The sequence below is a fragment of the Mytilus californianus genome, unplaced genomic scaffold (assembly GCF_021869535.1).
Source record: "Mytilus californianus isolate M0D057914Y unplaced genomic scaffold, xbMytCali1.0.p SCAF_2, whole genome shotgun sequence".
In the NCBI taxonomy this organism is placed as follows: Eukaryota; Metazoa; Mollusca; class Bivalvia; order Mytilida; family Mytilidae; genus Mytilus; species Mytilus californianus.
Window position 1 is genome coordinate 61844100 of NW_026262668.1, and position 20531 is coordinate 61864630.

At 34.6% G+C, this 20531-nt stretch overlaps 2 protein-coding genes across 2 annotated transcripts in view; one reads left to right on the top strand and one right to left on the bottom strand.

Moving 5' to 3' along the window:
- LOC127730172 (CDGSH iron-sulfur domain-containing protein 3, mitochondrial-like) overlaps positions 1-20531 on the bottom strand; it is a 47188-nt gene that overhangs the window by 23493 nt on the left and 3164 nt on the right. The window lies entirely within an intron of this gene.
- The window catches only part of LOC127730170 (polycystic kidney disease protein 1-like 1), a 278069-nt gene continuing 270493 nt past the window's right edge, over positions 12956-20531 (top strand). The window contains exons 1-2 of the mRNA XM_052238430.1: positions 12956-13194; positions 19380-19539. Coding sequence (XP_052094390.1) covers positions 13146-13194; positions 19380-19539 — 209 coding nt within the window. The 5' untranslated portion in view covers positions 12956-13145. The remainder of the gene's footprint in view (positions 13195-19379; positions 19540-20531) is intronic.

Below are 20531 nucleotides of genomic sequence, written 5' to 3' on the forward strand. Positions count from 1 at the left end.
TAGATGTCATTCCTGGGATTCATGTCATTGTCTGGTGCCATGTTAGTTAGATGACATTCCTAGGATTCATGTCATTATCTGGAGCCATGTCAGTTACAAAACACTCCTAGGATTCATGTACTTGTCTGGTGCCATGTCAGTTAGATGACATTCCTAGGATTCATATCATTGTCTGATGCCATGTCAGTTAGATGACATTCCTAGGATTCATGTCATTGTCTGGTGCCGTGTCAGATAGATGTCATTCCTAGGATTCATGTCTTTGTCTAGTGCCATGTCAGTTAGATGACATTCCTAGGAATCATGTCATTGTCTGGTGCCATGTCAGTTAGATGACATTCCTAGGATTCATATCATTGTCTGGTGCCATGTCAGTTAGATGACATTCCTAGGATTCATGTCATTGTCTGGTGCCATGTCACCTAGATGTCATTCCCCAGGATTAATGTCATTGTCTGGTGCCATGTCAGTTAGATGACATTCCTAGGATTCATGTCATTGTCTGGTGCCGTGTCAGATATATGTCATTCCTAGGATTCCTGTCTTGGACTGGTGCCATGTCAGGAAGATGACATTCCTAGGATTCATGTCATTGTCTGGTGCCATGTCATATAGATGAAATTCCTAGGGTTCATGTCATTGTCTGGTGCCGTGTCAGTTAGATGTCATTCTTAGGATTCATGTCTTTGTCTGGTGCCGTGTCACTCCTAGGATTCATGTCTATGTCTATTGCCATGTTAGTTAAATAAATACCAAATTAATATGTATTTGAATTACCAAAATTGTTGGATAGTTCGACAGACCTTACCAACAGCTAAACTGGCTTAGGAGAGACAAATGGGGAAGGGGTTAATATAATAAAAGATGCAAGGTTTTGTCTATCAATACTAAATGACGTAAATTTAAAGTAAAACACAATAAAATACACTTGAAGCTACTATCAATATGACCGCTGACATGAACAAGGAAATAAAAAGACAGCACATTTTTTGGAAACCAGAGTTTACGTTGCTATCATATATATCTAGTTCAGTTCGGTAGCCACAGCTATTGGTTGAATAGTGTCCTTTATGATCAAGAAAACAATTACAAGAGGCTCCCAGAAGCCTTGATTGCTCACCTATATTGCTTTGCCCATAGCAAAAATAGTCTTTTCATGAGAATCAAACAACATATGAAACATCTTGCAAGTTTGGTTTCAATTGGTTCAGGGATCTTAGAGAAGAACATCTTTGAATGTTAGATCAATTGGTCCCCATGTTGACCCCTTGAAGCATTATTTGACTTTCTATCCGGACCAAATAAACAATACTTAGAAATTACCTTCTATAATGAACATATCTGCTTGGTTTGTTTTCATTTCACTTTATCCGTTCTTGGATCTTTGCCAATAGTTACAACTCTACCCCTACTCTTCAAGGAAATACTGTTCTTGAAAAGTAAGGCAACATGTATTATCCCATTGGGTTTCTATCAATTATAACCTCCACTGGTTGCCACTTTCAATTTAGGGCTTCCCTATTTTGAAATTATAGTTTTGCTATACTATGATTATGTTAAATAAGGCTTCTTTATCTAACTTCTTATTATTTATTGACGCTATTGGTCGTATTAAGTGTACTGCTTCAGTGCTTCCTGCATTAAGTTGTAGTTCTTTCTTATTTAACCCTTCTATCTCTTTTAGTTTTGTTAGACGAGATCATAGGTGTTGCTTTAAATCTATTAATTAACTTTATGTGATCGTTGAAGTAATTTTCAAACATGTTAGTCTATGTTAAATGCAAGTTGTATACGTCTGTAGCCTCTACCTTTGTTTGCCAGAAGGGCTGGGTAGTGCCTACCTTGGTTTTTATAATTGAAGTTTATCACCTTTTTTTTTCTTCGATCTTTTCTATTGCCCTTGTAATTGAGTAATATGTACACTTTATGAGAAGGACTGTACTTGAAGGTTTAATGCTTTTTAAGTTTTTCGATATTGAGATAATGTATATTCAATATTCTGGTATGGGTATTCCTTGATTTTTATCGTTCGGTTCGTCTTTTTTGTTATTAACAGGTGCCTAGCCAGATTGAGAATTCAAACACACCTACTCCGTATAACTTATTAGGGTATGGATGGGGGTCCTTCATTTATGTATTCTCTAATTTATTCGCTCATTATTCTTTATCTTTAAAAATAATGGCTATTCTGTAATTACTTAACTGTATTCTGGACATTGTTCTTTTATGAAATCAGTATATTTTGACCCCATTCTTTAATTTTTTGCAGTTATTCTGTATATTTTAGCACCCCGTTATTCTCTATTCTTTTTTTTTTAACCGTTATATTCTCTATTCTGTATACCCCATCCACACCCTCCGTTATGATAACTCACTAGCATTTCAATTAACTCATATATTTTGTTTTCTATTACAAATATGAAGTTTGAATAATTCTATTATATCAACATTTAACACCAAAATATAAAAATGATGAAATCTGCGAGATGATAGATCATTTGCTATTTCTGTATATACATTTAAAAGGACAAATAAACTCATCAAAGATACCAGAATTAAAATTTTGTACGCCAGACGAGCGTTGGACTTTCGTCTACAAAAAACACCAGCGACTCTCGAATCCAAAAAAGTTAAAAAGGCCAAATACAGTACAGGGTTGAAGAGCATTGAGAACCCAATATTCCAAGAGGTTTTGCCAAATAAAGCTAAGGTAATCTATTCCTGAGGTAGAAAATCCTTAGTATTTCGAAAAAAAAAATCAAAGTTTTGAAAACACTTTATTTATAAATGTGATCATATAAATGATAATGAAGTGCTAACTACTGGGGTGGTGATACCCTCGGGGAGTAAAACCTTCAACAAAGGGACATTTAAAACTTATAAGTTGAAGAAACGAAACAACGCCATACCAAAAAAAAAAAACAACGAAATGACGAACAAGTCGACAAAACCCTAATAAAAACTTAAGACCGAGCAACACGATCGCCACCTGGGTTTAACTCATGTGCTCCGGAAGGGTAAGAAGTACAAGCTCCACATCGGGCACCAGTCGTATACCCGACATTCTCTTCGCGATAAGATCGTTATCTTGTTATAGAATTTGATCATCAAAATACTGTTGCCCAAAGAGAGATGCAAATTAATGCGTTTAACTGATCAGTCCCTTATCTTTACGAGGGCCTTAGTGGCCGAGTGCAAGTGGTCGAAGTATAGTTCAGTGGTGGATCCAGAGGAGGTGGGGGTTCCGGGGGTTGGAACCCCCTTTTTTTTGGACGATAAATGCATTTGAATGGGGACATATAGTTGGAACCCCCCCCCCCTTTATCCTTGGTTAAGAACCCCCTTTTTAAAATGGCTGGATCCGCCCCTGTAGTTTATTTAATGCATCACTGGCATGTCAACACTGAGGTTATGAGCTTGAAACGCGCACGTTCGACTCCAATCTTAGTTGACTATGATTGCCAGTTTTCCTGCCGAAGGTCGGTGGTTCTCTCCGGCTTCTCCAACCAATAAAACTTATTCAAAATCAAGATCCAAAAGTACTGGTACCTACTAAAAATCAGTTGTTTTGTGACTACAGGTTTGATTTTAATCAAAAAGATTCATTATATATTTGATCATGAACATGACAAACAAAGAATCTTTTATTGTACAGATGTATTAAACTTTTAGTGGCCTTAAAACATGTGAAAACAATCCAAAAATGCTAACGTAGTCGTTTTTTCTCCTATTTTAAAGCATTTCTTTTGTTAAGATAATTTCACTGGATACCCTCCTGCAATATTTTGTTAAATGATAGATATTATAAGGCACCAAATATTCATCGGTAGGGGAGGGGCATGTTTTTCTCTGTCTCGGGACTTGAAAAAAAACTCAACTATAATACTCATTGACACACAGGAGCATATATTCTTCTATAAATTAATATTTAATTCAATTTTTATCAGTACCAATGGTAACCAAATTACTTGCATTTGAATTAAGTCTTTGAAAGAAAAGAAGAAACAATCTTATCCTAATAATTGACTCCATTTTAAAAAGGAACATCAAGTTTTTTGGAATTGTACTTGATCAAACCAAAAGTTGAAAACTAATACATGTATTGTAATATGACAAAATGAGACTCGATGGAATCATGTTTTTATATCTTTTTAAAAATTTTAGTGATGTTGTTTGGAGATGATGATTGATTATTTATTTATATATTGTAAGTACTATCAGCAAACAAAGTAACTGTTATTTGTTGAATATTTTATATTATACCTAAAAGAATAACTATTTTAATTAAAATTACAAATTTTTAATTCAAGATTAGTTATTTATCAAAAGATAGTCAGGGTTAAAGTGATATATTTTAATGGTTCTATTTTTGATGTTTTGTGTTATATACAGTGAGCCATGACTTTAGATGCTACATTCGTAATTATCTAAATTATCTACTGTTAAATGGATTGAGACTGTGGTCAACATGAACGAATGACTTAAATACACCACTACATCAGAAAACAACTAGAAAATTTTTAACAAAAATACCAAACTCCAAGGTAAATTCAAAAAGTGGGAAGTCCATAAAAACTGACAAAATCAAACTGTAGTCTTTATCAACCAACAGAACGAATGGAAAACAACTGCTTTATTTTCGACTTGGTACACCTAGCATTTTCAGGAAGAAAATGGTGGGTTAAACCTGGGTTTATAGCTGGCTAAACCTCCCACTTGTATGACATTTGTTGATAGTTTCTTTATATTGACACAATTGGGTGAGCAACCCAAGCTTAAAGAAAACAATGCATAACCATAAACACAGTAGAGTAACCTGATGGCTTCACTTTTAACAATTTAAAATAATTTTAGTGGGATTAAATTATTTTTAGCCCAAATCTCAATCTTGACAAGTGAACTGTGTCCTTTTTTTTTCTTTTTGTTACACATACAAAGTTATTTGCATGTCAAGATTTTACATTTACAACACTAAACAAGCAGTTACTATTGGATTAAAGTCATCAAACCCAGCTTTTACCAGAAGTTATAATGTGAAAACAGAGTTGATACATTCACAAACTGAATAAAAGTCAGAATAACATTTAAACATTTTTCTTTAAATTTTCCCTTTCTTGAAACCCCAGGATTATTTTTCTTTTAAACAAAGTTTATTATTATTATCCAACTATGAATATCTGATGCCAATCCTTGGATCCATGTCATTTTTTGCTGCCATGTCAGTAAGAAAACATTCCTAGGATTTATGTAATTGTCTGGTGCCATGTCAGTTAGATGACATTCCTAGGATTCATGTCATTGTATGGTGCGATGTCCGTTAGATGACATTCCTAGGATTCGTGTCATTGTCTGCTGCCATGTCAGTTAGATGACATTCCTAGGATTCATGTCATTGTCTGTTGCCATGTCAGTTAGATGACATTCCTAGGATTCATGTCATTGTCTGGTGCCATGTAAGTTAGATAACATTCTTAGGATTCATGTCTTTGTCTGGTGCCATGTCAGTTACATGTCATTCCTATGATCCGTGTCATTGTCAGTACCAATGGTAACCAAATTACTTGTAGCTAACCGTGTCCGAAGGGTCAAGTGAGCTATTCTCATCACTTGGCGTCCGTCGTTGTCCGTTAACTTTTATAAAAATCTTCTTATCTAAAATTACTGGGACAATTGGAACCAAATTGGGCCACAATCATCATTGAGTATCTAGTTTAAAAATGTGTCCAGTGATCACTCATTCCAATCAACTTAACCAGGCCAATAGGGCTAAAATAGATCATAGGGGTAACATTCAAGTCTTGTATATTATCTTGAAACCGCTATAGATACAAAAAATCTGACAGAGGCAGAAATTTTCAGAATGTTGAGATGTATATCTTCTGTCTGTTTACCAAAACTGTCTGACGACTTCTGATTGGAGTCATTGTCCTTGTATGACGATGTTTACCATTTTTTTGTGTGCGTATAATCTTGAAAATATAGTAGATAAAGAGAAACTTTTATACCAAAAATCATAAGTAAGAAAAGATCTACAAAATTAAAAAGGCAACATAGCTGAAATCTCGGGTCGACTTCTTATAGGAATTAATGCACTTAAATGATGATTTTTTTATAATTTTTGGCTTGTTTGCTTAGAATCATGTGCAAAACAGTGTAGGCGAGACCATTGATTGGCGCGCTAAAATATCCCATTGACTGGGTCAGATTAGGTGAACGTTCGTCTGTAACGCCCACAACTCACGACGTATTTATTATAGACATTTAAACTGTGGGGTCACCAAAGGGTCTCAACGCCTAAATAAAATAATTCGAAAAACTAATCAGGAATAACCTTTGTGTTTTGATTTATATTGAATACTTAAACGTTCTTTACTTGTGTTTTCGTTATGTTTTGATAATCAATTTTTATGATATCGCACGTTCTTTCAGCAAAAAAAAAAGGATTTAACTGGCTTTAAAAGTTACAATGCATGTGTTGATTATTATCTTTTTTTTCGGACGTCAAAGCGATTTAACAATTGCGGTTGTCCAATTATGTCATCTTTTAACTTTTATCTGGTCAAAATTTTATTTTAGAACGAATGCATGATCAACTTTAAAAAGTGTGCGTACACAAAACATAAAGACAAAATATACTTCTGTCCTGTCACGGCTTTTTCGTACTTGCAAGTTATTAGACAATAAAAAGGCTATTTGGATCAAGCCTTGTGGAATTTGCATTTACGTTTTTGAATAGGTAAAATGTATAGTTTGGTGAACTTTTCTGCTAACTACTATACTTGTGAAAAACCCTTGGCAACAGAAACATATATTCAGCCTTTTTTTTAATCGACCCAATTTACATAGTAATGGATGACTTCGTACATTTTATGATCGCAAATAAAATATGTATATAATATACTGTGCACTGTAGTTCGTATATATACTGAGACCCTTTGGCAACCCCACAGTTTAAATGTTTATAATAAATACGTCGTGAGTTGTGGGCGTTACAGACGAACGTTCACCTAATCTGACCCAGTCAATGGGATATTTTAGCGCGCCAATCAATGGTCTCGCCTACACTGTTTTGCACATGATTCTATTATATTGAAATCTATAAGATAAAGAGAAACACTATTAAATAGCTAAAATGACCAACAGGACAAGATCTACAAATTTTCTTCATTGCTGAAATTGTTGGTTGACCTTTAGTTGGCCTTTTTATCTTTTCGATTCGAGCGTTACTAATATACGAGTCGTTTGTAGACGAAACGCACGTCTGGCGTACGCAATTTTAATCCTGGTACCTATGATGAGTTTATTGACTCCTTATAGGAGTTATTACCCATAAATGAAGAATTATACCATTTTTAAAAAAAAAAATTGGCCAAAAATATAGGCGGTACTGACCAAAAACTGTAAACAGAAAATATGATCAACAGGACAATAACGTGGCAACAATTTTTCTAGATGGCAGCTGGGACTAATACATTTATTTATTAGTGCCAGATGGCAGAAATCTTCAGTTGTCAACTTGACTCTGGGACTAATAGATCGATCATGAAATGTACCGTAAGTCCCAGGTCAGAGACACATATTTCCTCTTGGAAATTACAAGTAAATACATATAAATTAAAAGTAATGGTTTTCAATTCAAATGGAAAGTCCTTTATTAACGAATTTTATTATCACGACGAAACCTTAGAGACAGTCAGTAATTATTGTTACGTGGGTACTAATATTAGATATAATGGCAGTTTTAATGTCGCCATCACTTCGCTTATGGAAAAAGCTAGGAAAGCATATTTTAAAATAAAACAGTAGGATAACCCTTGTTAACTTCTTTTTTTTTTATTCTTTAGTAGCCCCTATTCTCCTTTATTGTAGCGAAAATTGGGGAATTATCTCGACGTTTAAAAACACTGATACCTATAAAAAGTTACATATAAAAGTCATTAAAGAAATCTTGGGAGTTCACTGTAAAGCCTCGAATGATGCATTTCGTTCCAAACGTGCTAGGCTGCCATTAAAAAATATGATAATGATATCCAGCATTAAATTCTGGGACCATTTAATCACTTCAGAAGGAAGTTTAGTTCACCAAATATATAATGCTACGAAAATAAGCAACCCATGGGTAAAAAAGTTAAATATTATTATTCAAAATCTAGGTTTATCATATTTGTCAAACGTTAAAGCCACTTTTAAACCCGTTTTTTGGTTTTATGAAACAAAGATTAATTGACCAGGTGTTTCAAGAACAACATGCAAACATTTCAGCATCTCCAAAATTACCATTGTTCCAGAGTGTTTACAAAATGAGTGAACGTGCAGCTTTTGATGATGCTTTAAGAAATAGATCAGATCGATCATCATTATGTAAATTAAGAGTAATTGCTCATAACCTTGCCATTGAAACAGGAAGATATTTAAAATTGCCCAGGGGTCAAAGAATTTGTGAAATCTGCAACTGAAGTGGTGATTTTGAAAATGGACAGCACATGCTACTACACTGTAGAGGGTACTCCAATATCAGAGAGACTTTTGAATTCAAAATGAATTGAATTACTAAAAATAGTAACCTGCCTTTGTGCGATAAATATAAAATTAAGTTTATACTTAATAATAAATCTTACACGGCACAAAAACTATCTAATAATTCCTCTTTCGTAACAAATTTTTTAATGCGAGAAGTAATCTATTGCAATAGATTTTCATTATACATGTATTGTATATTCACATAATTGTTTGTATTTTACTACCATGTTTGTCCATTCGGTCATTACCATTTATTGTAAATGCGTTTGTGCCAATAAAATATTTTATTTCTTATGCAGCAAAAATACTGCAATCTGATTGGTTAATTACCCCGGTGTAAATAACACCCCACTCTTGTTCACCCCGGGATAAATAAAATTTTGCCAAAAAAAAAAAAAAAAATGTAAAAAAAAAAATAAAAAAAAATATAAAAAAAAAAATAAATAAATTTGAGGACAAAAATTTGTAAAAAAATTAAAAAAAAAATTTAAGAGTCTATCCTAAATTGAAGTAAATTATGTGGCCTTCCAATAACCGTTTCGATTCCTAACATCACTGAAGAGACATTAATTGTCGAAATGCGGATATGGTGTACAAAAAATCTTTGCACCTTTGTTTGCGGTATACCAGGGGCGTAGCTGGACTTACATAAAGTGCAATCATAACCATCGATTTTTTTGGACCATTTTATGCAGAATATGATAACTTTTTTCGGGCATTTTTCCGGTATGCCATGCTTATGAAATTCACATCACATTCACGCCCAAACTCCTATTTTGTGGAATACTTGTGGACTTTATAGTGATTCGGCAAGGGAGGAGGCTATGGACCGCTCAAAGTCCCCAGCTGGTCCAGGGTAGCACCCTAGTCGGGGATCCAGGGCAGCACCGTAGACGGTGGTCCAGGGAAGCGAATCTCCATGAAGCTCCGGGCATATGCCAATTACAGTGACTGCTTTGAACATGAAAAATACCCTATCTGTTTTTTACTATACCATATTTAAATGAAACGATAGTAAAAGTCTAGTGAGTTCCGTAATTTGCTGCTTATATTATTAACATTAGTTGAGAATGGAAATGGGGAATGTGTCAAAGAGACAACAACCCGACCATATAGCAGACAACAGCCGAAGGCCACCAATGGGTCTTCAATGCAGCGAGAAACTCCCGCACCCGGAGGCGTCCTTCAGCTGGCCTCTAAACAAATATGTATACCAGTTCAGTGATAACATGGTTATTTTCAAATATAATTTTTTTTCTATAAAACGGGAAGATCAGGAAGAGTCGACAACCGAAGCGTTAATCAATAGACAATTGACAAACCCGTGAACAGATAAGACACAAAAGGAGAAACAAAATCATTCAACATTGAAAACTAAATACAGATGAAAAACACGGACCCAGAATACAATGTGGCGACCTCCGGTGCTCCAAAAGGGTAAGCAGTTCCTGCTTCTTGCAAGACACCCGTAGTGTGTCTCACGAAGGTCATTCTCAAATCAAAGGAGAGGTTTCTACGACAACGGTAGAAGGTCATTTGGGACACATATACCCCAGGTGAATCAATAGTCTTTTAGACGAACGGACAATGGGAATACGAAATCTAACGGCCACTTTTAAGTCTTGACTTATAAGTAAGGGATATAAATCTAAGATGTTTTCAAGGTGATTGTATTGAGCCTGTATAATTAAATGTTAATACTGCATGTAAGACTTAAAGTAAAGTTAATATCGAAAGTCCATATATCTATTTTTTGCCAAGGCAAATGATCGCAGAACTCTCTCGTTGTTGATATCCATTTCTTTGTGAACATGTATGAGCGCCAACGAAGATAGTCTGTCCTGTACCATGGTTGAACGGAGATAAGTTTTCGGTCGCCTTAATGCACTAAATGACCGTTCAGTAGTTGATGTAGTTACTGGCATTGTAACTAGAATTGAGATGATTGCGAATATTGAAGGATATATAGTTCTTTATTAGTCACTGATACAGACGACATCAGAGATTTGGGCTTTAAACACCGCCCGACACGATAATCTGTAAAGACTAAAGACTATCCGTAATTCAATTTAAGAATTTTTTTTTTTTGGTGAAAAAAATGTGCAAGCAAATGATTTTTTGCGTAAAGGCAGCTACGCGCCTGTATACCATCTTTGCCGCAAGTTTATTGTTTTCTGTTTGGTATTAAATTTATAGTTAACAGGGGCGTAGCTGGACTTACATAAAGTGCAATCATAACCATCGATTTTTTTGGACCATTTTATGCAGAATATGATAACTTTTTTCGGGCATTTTTCCGGTATGCCATGCTTATGAAATTCACATCACATTCACGCCCAAACTCCTATTTTGTGGAATACTTGTGGACTTTATAGTGATTCGGCAAGGGAGGAGGCTATGGACCGCTCAAAGTCCCCAGCTGGTCCAGGGTAGCACCCTAGTCGGGGATCCAGGGCAGCACCGTAGACGGTGGTCCAGGGAAGCGAATCTCCATGAAGCTCCGGGCATATGCCAATTACAGTGACTGCTTTGAACATGAAAAATACCCTATCTGTTTTTTACTATACCATATTTAAATGAAACGATAGTAAAAGTCTAGTGAGTTCCGTAATTTGCTGCTTATATTATTAACATTAGTTGAGAATGGAAATGGGGAATGTGTCAAAGAGACAACAACCCGACCATATAGCAGACAACAGCCGAAGGCCACCAATGGGTCTTCAATGCAGCGAGAAACTCCCGCACCCGGAGGCGTCCTTCAGCTGGCCTCTAAACAAATATGTATACCAGTTCAGTGATAACATGGTTATTTTCAAATATAATTTTTTTTCTATAAAACGGGAAGATCAGGAAGAGTCGACAACCGAAGCGTTAATCAATAGACAATTGACAAACCCGTGAACAGATAAGACACAAAAGGAGAAACAAAATCATTCAACATTGAAAACTAAATACAGATGAAAAACACGGACCCAGAATACAATGTGGCGACCTCCGGTGCTCCAAAAGGGTAAGCAGTTCCTGCTTCTTGCAAGACACCCGTAGTGTGTCTCACGAAGGTCATTCTCAAATCAAAGGAGAGGTTTCTACGACAACGGTAGAAGGTCATTTGGGACACATATACCCCAGGTGAATCAATAGTCTTTTAGACGAACGGACAATGGGAATACGAAATCTAACGGCCACTTTTAAGTCTTGACTTATAAGTAAGGGATATAAATCTAAGATGTTTTCAAGGTGATTGTATTGAGCCTGTATAATTAAATGTTAATACTGCATGTAAGACTTAAAGTAAAGTTAATATCGAAAGTCCATATATCTATTTTTTGCCAAGGCAAATGATCGCAGAACTCTCTCGTTGTTGATATCCATTTCTTTGTGAACATGTATGAGCGCCAACGAAGATAGTCTGTCCTGTACCATGGTTGAACGGAGATAAGTTTTCGGTCGCCTTAATGCACTAAATGACCGTTCAGTAGTTGATGTAGTTACTGGCATTGTAACTAGAATTGAGATGATTGCGAATATTGAAGGATATATAGTTCTTTATTAGTCACTGATACAGACGACATCAGAGATTTGGGCTTTAAACACCGCCCGACACGATAATCTGTAAAGACTAAAGACTATCCGTAATTCAATTTAAGAATTTTTTTTTTTTGGTGAAAAAAATGTGCAAGCAAATGATTTTTTGCGTAAAGGCAGCTACGCGCCTGGTTAAGATCCATTTATTACACCTTGTGATCCGTTTATTTGGCAATCGCCAATGGCAGTCAGCAGAGTTTGTTGTTCGACCTGTTAGTCAAATGCGTTTTGTTAAAATATACTTTTTCACTTTTTTGATCTTTTGGAAAATTTTGTTTGTGCTGTATTTAGACCCCTGTAACATATATATATATATACATATCTTTGAATGATGATTTTTACCCAATAAAAAGAATTTGGACAAAAACTATAATAGATATAGAGAAATTGTAAATAGAAAAAAGAAATCAGCAATACAACCAGTGGCGGAACAAAAAAGGGGGGTTCACGATTGGATACCCCCTTTTTTGACGATCAATGCTTTTGAATGGGGACATATGGTTGGAACCCCCCTTTATCATGGGATGGGAATCCCCCTTTTAAAAATGGCTGGATCCGCCCACCTAACAAGATAGCATACATGATCAACAAAAAAAGATATTTTAAAATCATGACTACTATATTTGTGTCTACAATGTTGGAGAGTACAGACTCCTTGGAGCCTTTAGTTTATAAATTTTAGAATCAAACAATTTATTTAAAAAAATCCATGCAAAAATTCCGTGCGCACAGTAAAACGAGAAAATCGTGCTGCTGATGTTGGTCGATGCACACGTCGGTGCTTTTAAAAGTACCGCTAAAAAATAGTGCACAGTTGAAGCGTGCTTTAATTTGATTAACAAATTGTCTATAAAACAGAATACCGTTTCGTTTTTAGACAGACATTAAAATAGATGAAATATTGAAAAGCCGTGCTTTATAGTCACGAAAAGGGGTCTGAAACGGAAGTTAAAGTGTAATGTTATGAAAGTTGGTAAAATGAACTATTTTATAAAAAAGTTACAGAGTTTGAAAAGTTATGTTGCGAGACATGATTGAAGATGAATATTTATTTCTGCTATTGTTGTCTGCTATGTGTTATTGCTACAGGTAAAGAAATCAATCAAAACTATAACACCACGTGATGATATTGACTATAAACAGAAATGTACTGTTATATTGTTAGCATCCACTGTACATCACCTTTGAAGTTTGGCGTAAACATTCTTAAACGTTCAAGATTAATTAATTGCTAGGTAAACAAGAAAGTTGCGTTGATTAACGTCTGTTAGGTAAACATAGAAAGAGGAAAGCAAATTAAAAAATAAAATAACATTTCAAACATAAAGAAGTAAACACTCAGACTGTATAACTGTTACAGCAACATCACAAAGGCAAGACTGTTACATACATGCACAATTGACATGTGTCTATACATGTATACTTATTTTAACAAAGTCTAAATTGAAAACAACGTTCAAACCTATGATTGCGTTGGATAAAAACCGCAATTTTTATACGTGTGCATGCAAAACAAATTTCTTGGAAGAGGAGTCTAAAAACAGCAAAAACAACATTTTCCAAAAGACCAAATGAGTGAAAAAGTATATACCAAAGATTGATATATCTCCCGCGAACTAAGAATTGGGGGTATATTTGTTCTGCCTAACAGAAGTTCCCAAAGAAGGAAACCGGGGATCCATTTCCAATCTGTTACAAATGTATTAAAATGAATAGATTATTGAAAATTGATTTTTAAAATATATTTCAATTGCCAATAATAGAAAAAATGACAATAAATGTTATTTATTTGCAGAAACCTTTTGACCTGCCTGTAAATATAAGGAGTTTCTTAAACACCCATACAATATCCATTTTGTACATATATAAAAATAAGGAGATGAGGTATGATTGCTAATGAGACAACTATCCACCAAAGTTCAAATAAAGTTGATGTAAGCAATTATAGGCAACCGTACAGCCTTCAACAATGAGAAAAACCCATACCATATAGTCCGCTATAAAACTATTAAAAGGCCCTGACATGAAAAATATGAAACAATTCAATTGAGAAAACTAACGGCCTAATTTTAAATTTATAACAAAACAATTTACGAAAAACAAATATGACTGACAAGAACCAATGACAACCACTGAACTACAGGCTCCTGACTTGGGATGCACATAAAGAATGTGGCGGGGTTAAACATGCATGCTCAACCCTCCCCTAAACCTGGGACTGTGGTGTAACAGCACAACATAAGAATAAACTACCGTAGAAAGGCTTGTATAGTTCGCAGTGGTACATAGTCCGCACCCCCTTCTCCCCACGAAATTTTAGGAAAAAAAACTTTTTGTAACTGTTAGAAAAGGTCTAATGAAACTCCGGTAATTTCAAATCCTGTGCGGTCGTTTGCGGTATTTTCTTGGAAAAACCTGTTTTCCATCAAACAGAAGCTGAAACTGCTTGTTAATGATTCTAGAACGCTTCATGATTGTTAAAATAAGTTTAATTCACTTAAAAAACAATTTAGAAACTTGTGTATGTTTAAACAGGAAGTTTAAAAAGCACGTGTAAAAGAAGAAATTAACCGGTGAGAGTCGAAATCCGTACATAACAGATATCACTATAATACGACTTTGAAAGCAAAACAGTTCCATCCTTTTGTAAAACAGTCTTTAATATATCTATCACATTAATGTTTGAAGGGTCTTAAGCTAATACAAACCATATTAGTCAGTATGAAACACCAAAACGGAACGAACAATAACCGATTTCGTTTTGTAGTTTACAAATTCTAAGCTGGTTTACGGTTGTCTTTTTCACTATGTTTGTATCGTTTCAATCGAGCAGATACCAGTTTATTTCAACCAATGCATTGAAAAGAAACGAGAAATTTGTAATGAAAGGTTTAGTTTTTATATTTATCAGTATTAATTTGATATTGAATAGAAATAACTTATTAATATGGATGAGTTAAAATTATTAGTTTGAAAAATGATAAGAGCGCCCTCTACAATAGAAATAACAAAGATGGCGGAACGTAAACAAACCACCTCGACCGCGAAATTGAAATTTTTCTCTTATTTCTTGCTTATTGTACTCTATAGTCCGCACCCCGTCTGGAAGGTCCAATTTTGGAGAATAAAACCGCGGACTATACAAGCCTTTCTACGGTATAAAAATCAGTTGAAAAAGACTTAACTCATCAGATCTGTTCAACAGTCTGTTATAAATTTGGCATTCTTGCATAGATTTTTAATCAACTTTCATTTTTAATCTGAACGAGAGTTGCATATTTTAGACTAAAAAGTGCATCATCCCATGCTGACTAATAACTTTTCAGGTCTATTCTGGTCCAGTCTGAATAAAGCCAGCCCCCACTATCCACTTGAGATTAAAAGCAAGTGGATAGTGGGGGCTGGCTTTAGTCAGACTGAATGACTGATGCAGGTCGAACGAGTAAAATGAATTTAAAAAAAAAGGAAGAAACCTGAGTGAGTAAGCATCAGTGGCGGATCCAGAAATTTTCATAAGGGGGGGGGGGCACTGACTGCCTAAGAGGGGGCTCCGCTCCAGTCATGCTTCAGTGATTCCCTAAATAATCAACCAAATTTTTCCCACAAAAGGGGGGGGGGGGGGGGCCTGGGCCCCCTTGAAAACCCTCTAATTCCGCCTCTGAGCATAGTTTGTCAATCTGTTTTTATACGACCGCAAAAAAATTTTTCTGGTCGTATATTGGTATGACATTAATGCGTCGTCGTTGTCGTCGTCGTCGTCCGAAGACACATTAGTTTTCGCACTTTAACTTTATTTTAAGTGAATGGATCTCAATGAAATTTTGCCATAAGGTTCAATACCACAAAAGGAAGGTTGGGATTGATTTTGAGGGTTATGGTGCCAACAGTTAAGGAATTAGGGGCCAAAAAGGGGCCAAAAATAAGCATTTTTGTAACTTCCAGACGTAACTTGTGTGTAAGTGTATGGATCTCTCTGACATTGTACCATAAGGTTCCATATCACAAAGGGAATGCTGGGATTGATTTTGGGGGTAATTGCCTCCAAATTTTAGGAATTAGGGGCAAAAAAGGGGCAAAAAACAAGCATTTTTCTTGTTTCATGACAATAACTTGTGTGTAAGTGTATGGATCTCTCTGACATTGTATCACAAGGTTCCATAACACAAAGGGAATGCTGGGATTGATTTTGGGGGTAATTGCCTCAAAATTTTAGTAATTAGGAGCCAAAAAGGGGCAAAAAACAAGCATTTTTCTAGTTTCATGACAATAACTTGTGTGTAAGAGTATGGATCTCTCTGAAATTGTACTGCAAGGTACCATACCACAAAGGGAAAGCTGGAATTGAGTTTGGGGGTAATTGCCCAAAAAAGTTTAGGAATCAGGGGCCAAAAAGGGGCCAAAAATAAACATTTTTTTCCAGACAATAACTTGTGTTCAAGTGTATTGATCTCTCTGAAATTGTACTGCAAGATACCATCCCACAAAGGGAAGGCTGGGATTGATTTTGGGGGTAATTGCCTCAAAATTTTAGTAATTAGGGGCCATGAAAGGGCAAAAAAACAAGCTTTTTTCTAGTTTCAGGACAATAACTTGTGTGTAAGTGTATAGATCTTTATGAAATTGTACTGCAAGGTTCCTTATCACAAAGGGAAAGCTGGGTTTGAGTTTGGGGGTAATTGCCCTAAACGTTTAGGAATTTGGGGCCAACAAGGGGCCAAAAAACAAGCATTTTTCTAGTTTCCAAACAATAACTTGTGTTCAAGTGTATGGATCTCTCTGAAATTGTACTGCAAGGTACCATACCACAAAGGGAAGGCTGGGATTGAGTTTGGGGGTGATGAATCATAAGGGGGTTCAGAAAGTTTGGGGGGGGATTTTTTTTTCCTTTTTTTTCTTTAAAATTTTCCATTTTAAATTGGTTATTTCTGATTTATATATAAAAGCAAATAATAATGATATGGTTTGAATAGGTAAATTAAAAAATTTTATGTTCTTAGACCACTTTCATTTTGTGTCAGAAACCTATGCTGTGTCAAATATTTAATTACAATCCAAATTCAGTGCTGTATCAAGCTTGAATGTTGTGTCCATACTTGCCCCAACTGTTCAGGGTTCGACCTCTGCGGTCGTATCAAGCTGCGCCCCAGTGGAGCATTTTATTGCATTTTCACTGTACGTTTGCAGTATTTGTTGAAGTTTTTAGAACTATTTAAATGCTTAATATGAAAATAAGATGTGGTATCATTGCCATTGAGACAACTCTCCACCAGGGAGCAAATGACGTAGAAGTTTTTTAAGGAAGAACAATATAAATACAATTTCCAACTCACTCTTGGTAGAAGAAAATCATTCTCTTGGCCTGCAAGCATGCCACATGATAATTTTTGAGTGACCAATTTTATGTTACATGTACTCATCTGGTGCCATTGAAAAACTCAGATTAATCAAAAAGCGCAACGTCTCATTATTTTACAGTGGAAATTAATTTAGGTTCAGTATTAAAAAAATCTCTGCTAATCGTGGTGAACATGTGTGAGCCAAAATTTGTTCCTGTGAAAAAAGTTCCAGTGGAATAAATATCACAGGAAATATATTCTGGGAGAACTTTTTTCACAGACAATTTCTATATAATTTGTTCCATCTCTATAAAATAAGTTCCACACTTAACCAGGTGAAATAAGTTCTGGGTTTGTCAAATTTGTTCCTTACCTGGTGAAATAAATTTGGGGTTTGTGAGATTTGTTCCTTACCTTGTAAAATAAGTTCCGGGTTTGTGAAATTTGTTCCTTACCTGGTGAAATAAGTTCCTTGTCTGTGAAATATGTTCCACTGGTTATACAAGTTATCTTAAATATTGAGCATTTGTCATCAGTGAGTTTAAAGTCATCATTCAAGTACATTATAAAAACATGTACATGTATTATATAGATAATGTATTAAATAAAAAGTGTAAACATCCAATATGGATAATGTAATAAATAAAAAGTGTAAACATCCAATATGGATCAATGTTCCGCTGTGAAATATGTTGCAAAGGTACTTATTTTCTGTGAAATAGGTTTGAGCAGAGCTTATTCATTTATTTCTATGAAATATGTTCCTTAGGAACTTATATCACTGGATCTTATTTTAATTTTTATTAAAATTTTAATATTGGAACAAAATTCATGGAGATTTTTGTTCCAGAACTTATTTAACATTTGGTAAAAAATTAGTTACGGAACACATTTTACAGTGCTGGAACATATTTTCTGTGATATAAGTTCTGATGGAACATATTTCCTATAAAATTTGTTCCTTTGGAACAAATGTCACGCCGGAACAATTTTTTTGTTACACATGCTCCTTGATATAAACACAAAAAATTGTAAAAATGCCTTATGTTACCAATTTTATGGTAACACACGGATACAATGTATAATAAGCCATTTTGGGCATTTGGGCATTTGGTCACAGTTTAGAAATTGGTTTTGTTTAGGTCTGTTTTTGAACAATTAAGATAATATATCAACTATAATACATTACATGTAGGTTTATCAGAAATATTGTAAGTGTACATAATACAATGTACATAAATATGGAAAACTGGTAAAAAATAAAAAAATAATGGGCAGTACAACAAACTCAACCAACATAGATTCTTCTGAAAAATGGCTGTACAAACAAAGACCACTAACAACAAACAACACAAGGTCTAGATAGACTCTCCTGGTACAGTCACACAATGTCTTGACAGGACTGACTTTGACCTCATTTTCTTGGTTTATTGATCAACATCATAATTTTTCGATAAGGTCAGTTCCTCATTGTCTGTAAGCAAAAGCACAGCCGCATTTCATATAAAACTATTGTTGGGTGTACATGTAGAATAGTGAAAAATCAATTAGACCAATGATTATAGGCAAAACAAGAGATAGGATGTGTTGAGAGTTTCCCAACTGATCCTAATTTTGAGCACTTGACCCTTACATTTTTACGAGGATTCCTTTTAAAACTTTTCATGAACATATAACTTGTTGTAATAGTTAACTTATTTTATCAAAATATGCTACTAAATCGATCAAACACATGAAGACTATGAATCTTCATGCATTAATGGCGGGAGTTCCAACTATTGGTATAATCATCGAACTGGACTTAGTAAAAAAAAATATTTATCAGATTGTGACTAAATTAAAATAGAAATAAAAACCTAAACACATTTTTTGTATGGCCATTCTATCACACCTATTACATTTTGAACTTGAACTACAAATGTAAAAATCTTTTGACAGGTCTGTCTGAAAATGGTAACTGGTATCAAGGATGTTTCTCAAGAAATTCTAGTAGTATTGATAGTACAGATGTAGTAACCAAATTACATAGAAATTTATCAGAAGGACAGTCACTGAATGAGGTTATAGTGGAATGTAGTATGAGATGTAAAAGGGAAAGGTATTAATCTTTTTGGTGTTTAAACATAAACTGTATGTTAAAATTTTGATACAGGACATTTTCTTAATAGCACTTGATGATTTACCTGAAACCATTCAAAGTTTACCTTGTGACATTATAGATAATGTAAACCAACCAATTTATACATGAGACTTTCAGGAGAAGAAACAAATACACATTAAACCATTGCTATCAGCTAATATGTCAAACTTGGCTTGTCTCGTATGTGTACATCAACTAAGTTTGAAAATAGTAAAAAAAAAACCTACCCAAATCAGCAAGAAAGGTTTAACTCGAAAGATAGCATACATGAAAATATGCTGGTTTACATATTGAGTGAATAATATTTAATGCATATCTTTTATCTTGTCTAGGTTTGCTTTTTCTTATCAAGGACAGTTTAACTTGTAGACACCAATTGAAAGCATCTTGGATATACAATTATATATTTCTATACTGACACTATAAATTTTGTTCTGACAGTATAGTAGCAGAAACCCATTTTTTTTTTAGCCTAGTGTAAAAAAATATAAATCATATTACAACTATTGGTATATTTAGAAATAATACAATAACTTGTACTTGTAAATCTTATGTTGAAACATGGAAAACAGAATGTCCACCATATTCTGAATATCTTTATTTATCCATACATCACTTCTAACAGATTTTGTCACATTTGATTCAATTGAATTATGTCCCTTTGACCATGTAAAACACCAAAGTGCACTTGTTCAATTTACATGTACTGTTAAGATTATAGTTTTCATTTTGCTCTTTGAAAGAAAAGGGTTTAATATAATATTCCTATGACATTAAACTCTTTTGTTTTCAATTGGATATAAAAATAAGAAGATGTGGTATGGTTGCCAAAGAGACAACTTTCCACTAGAGACCAAATGACAAATCATTTGATACCCATTATCCTGCCTTTTGATCATAAAAGAGGTTTAACCAATTTCCCCTTATATTTGTTTATCTCAATGTGGTCA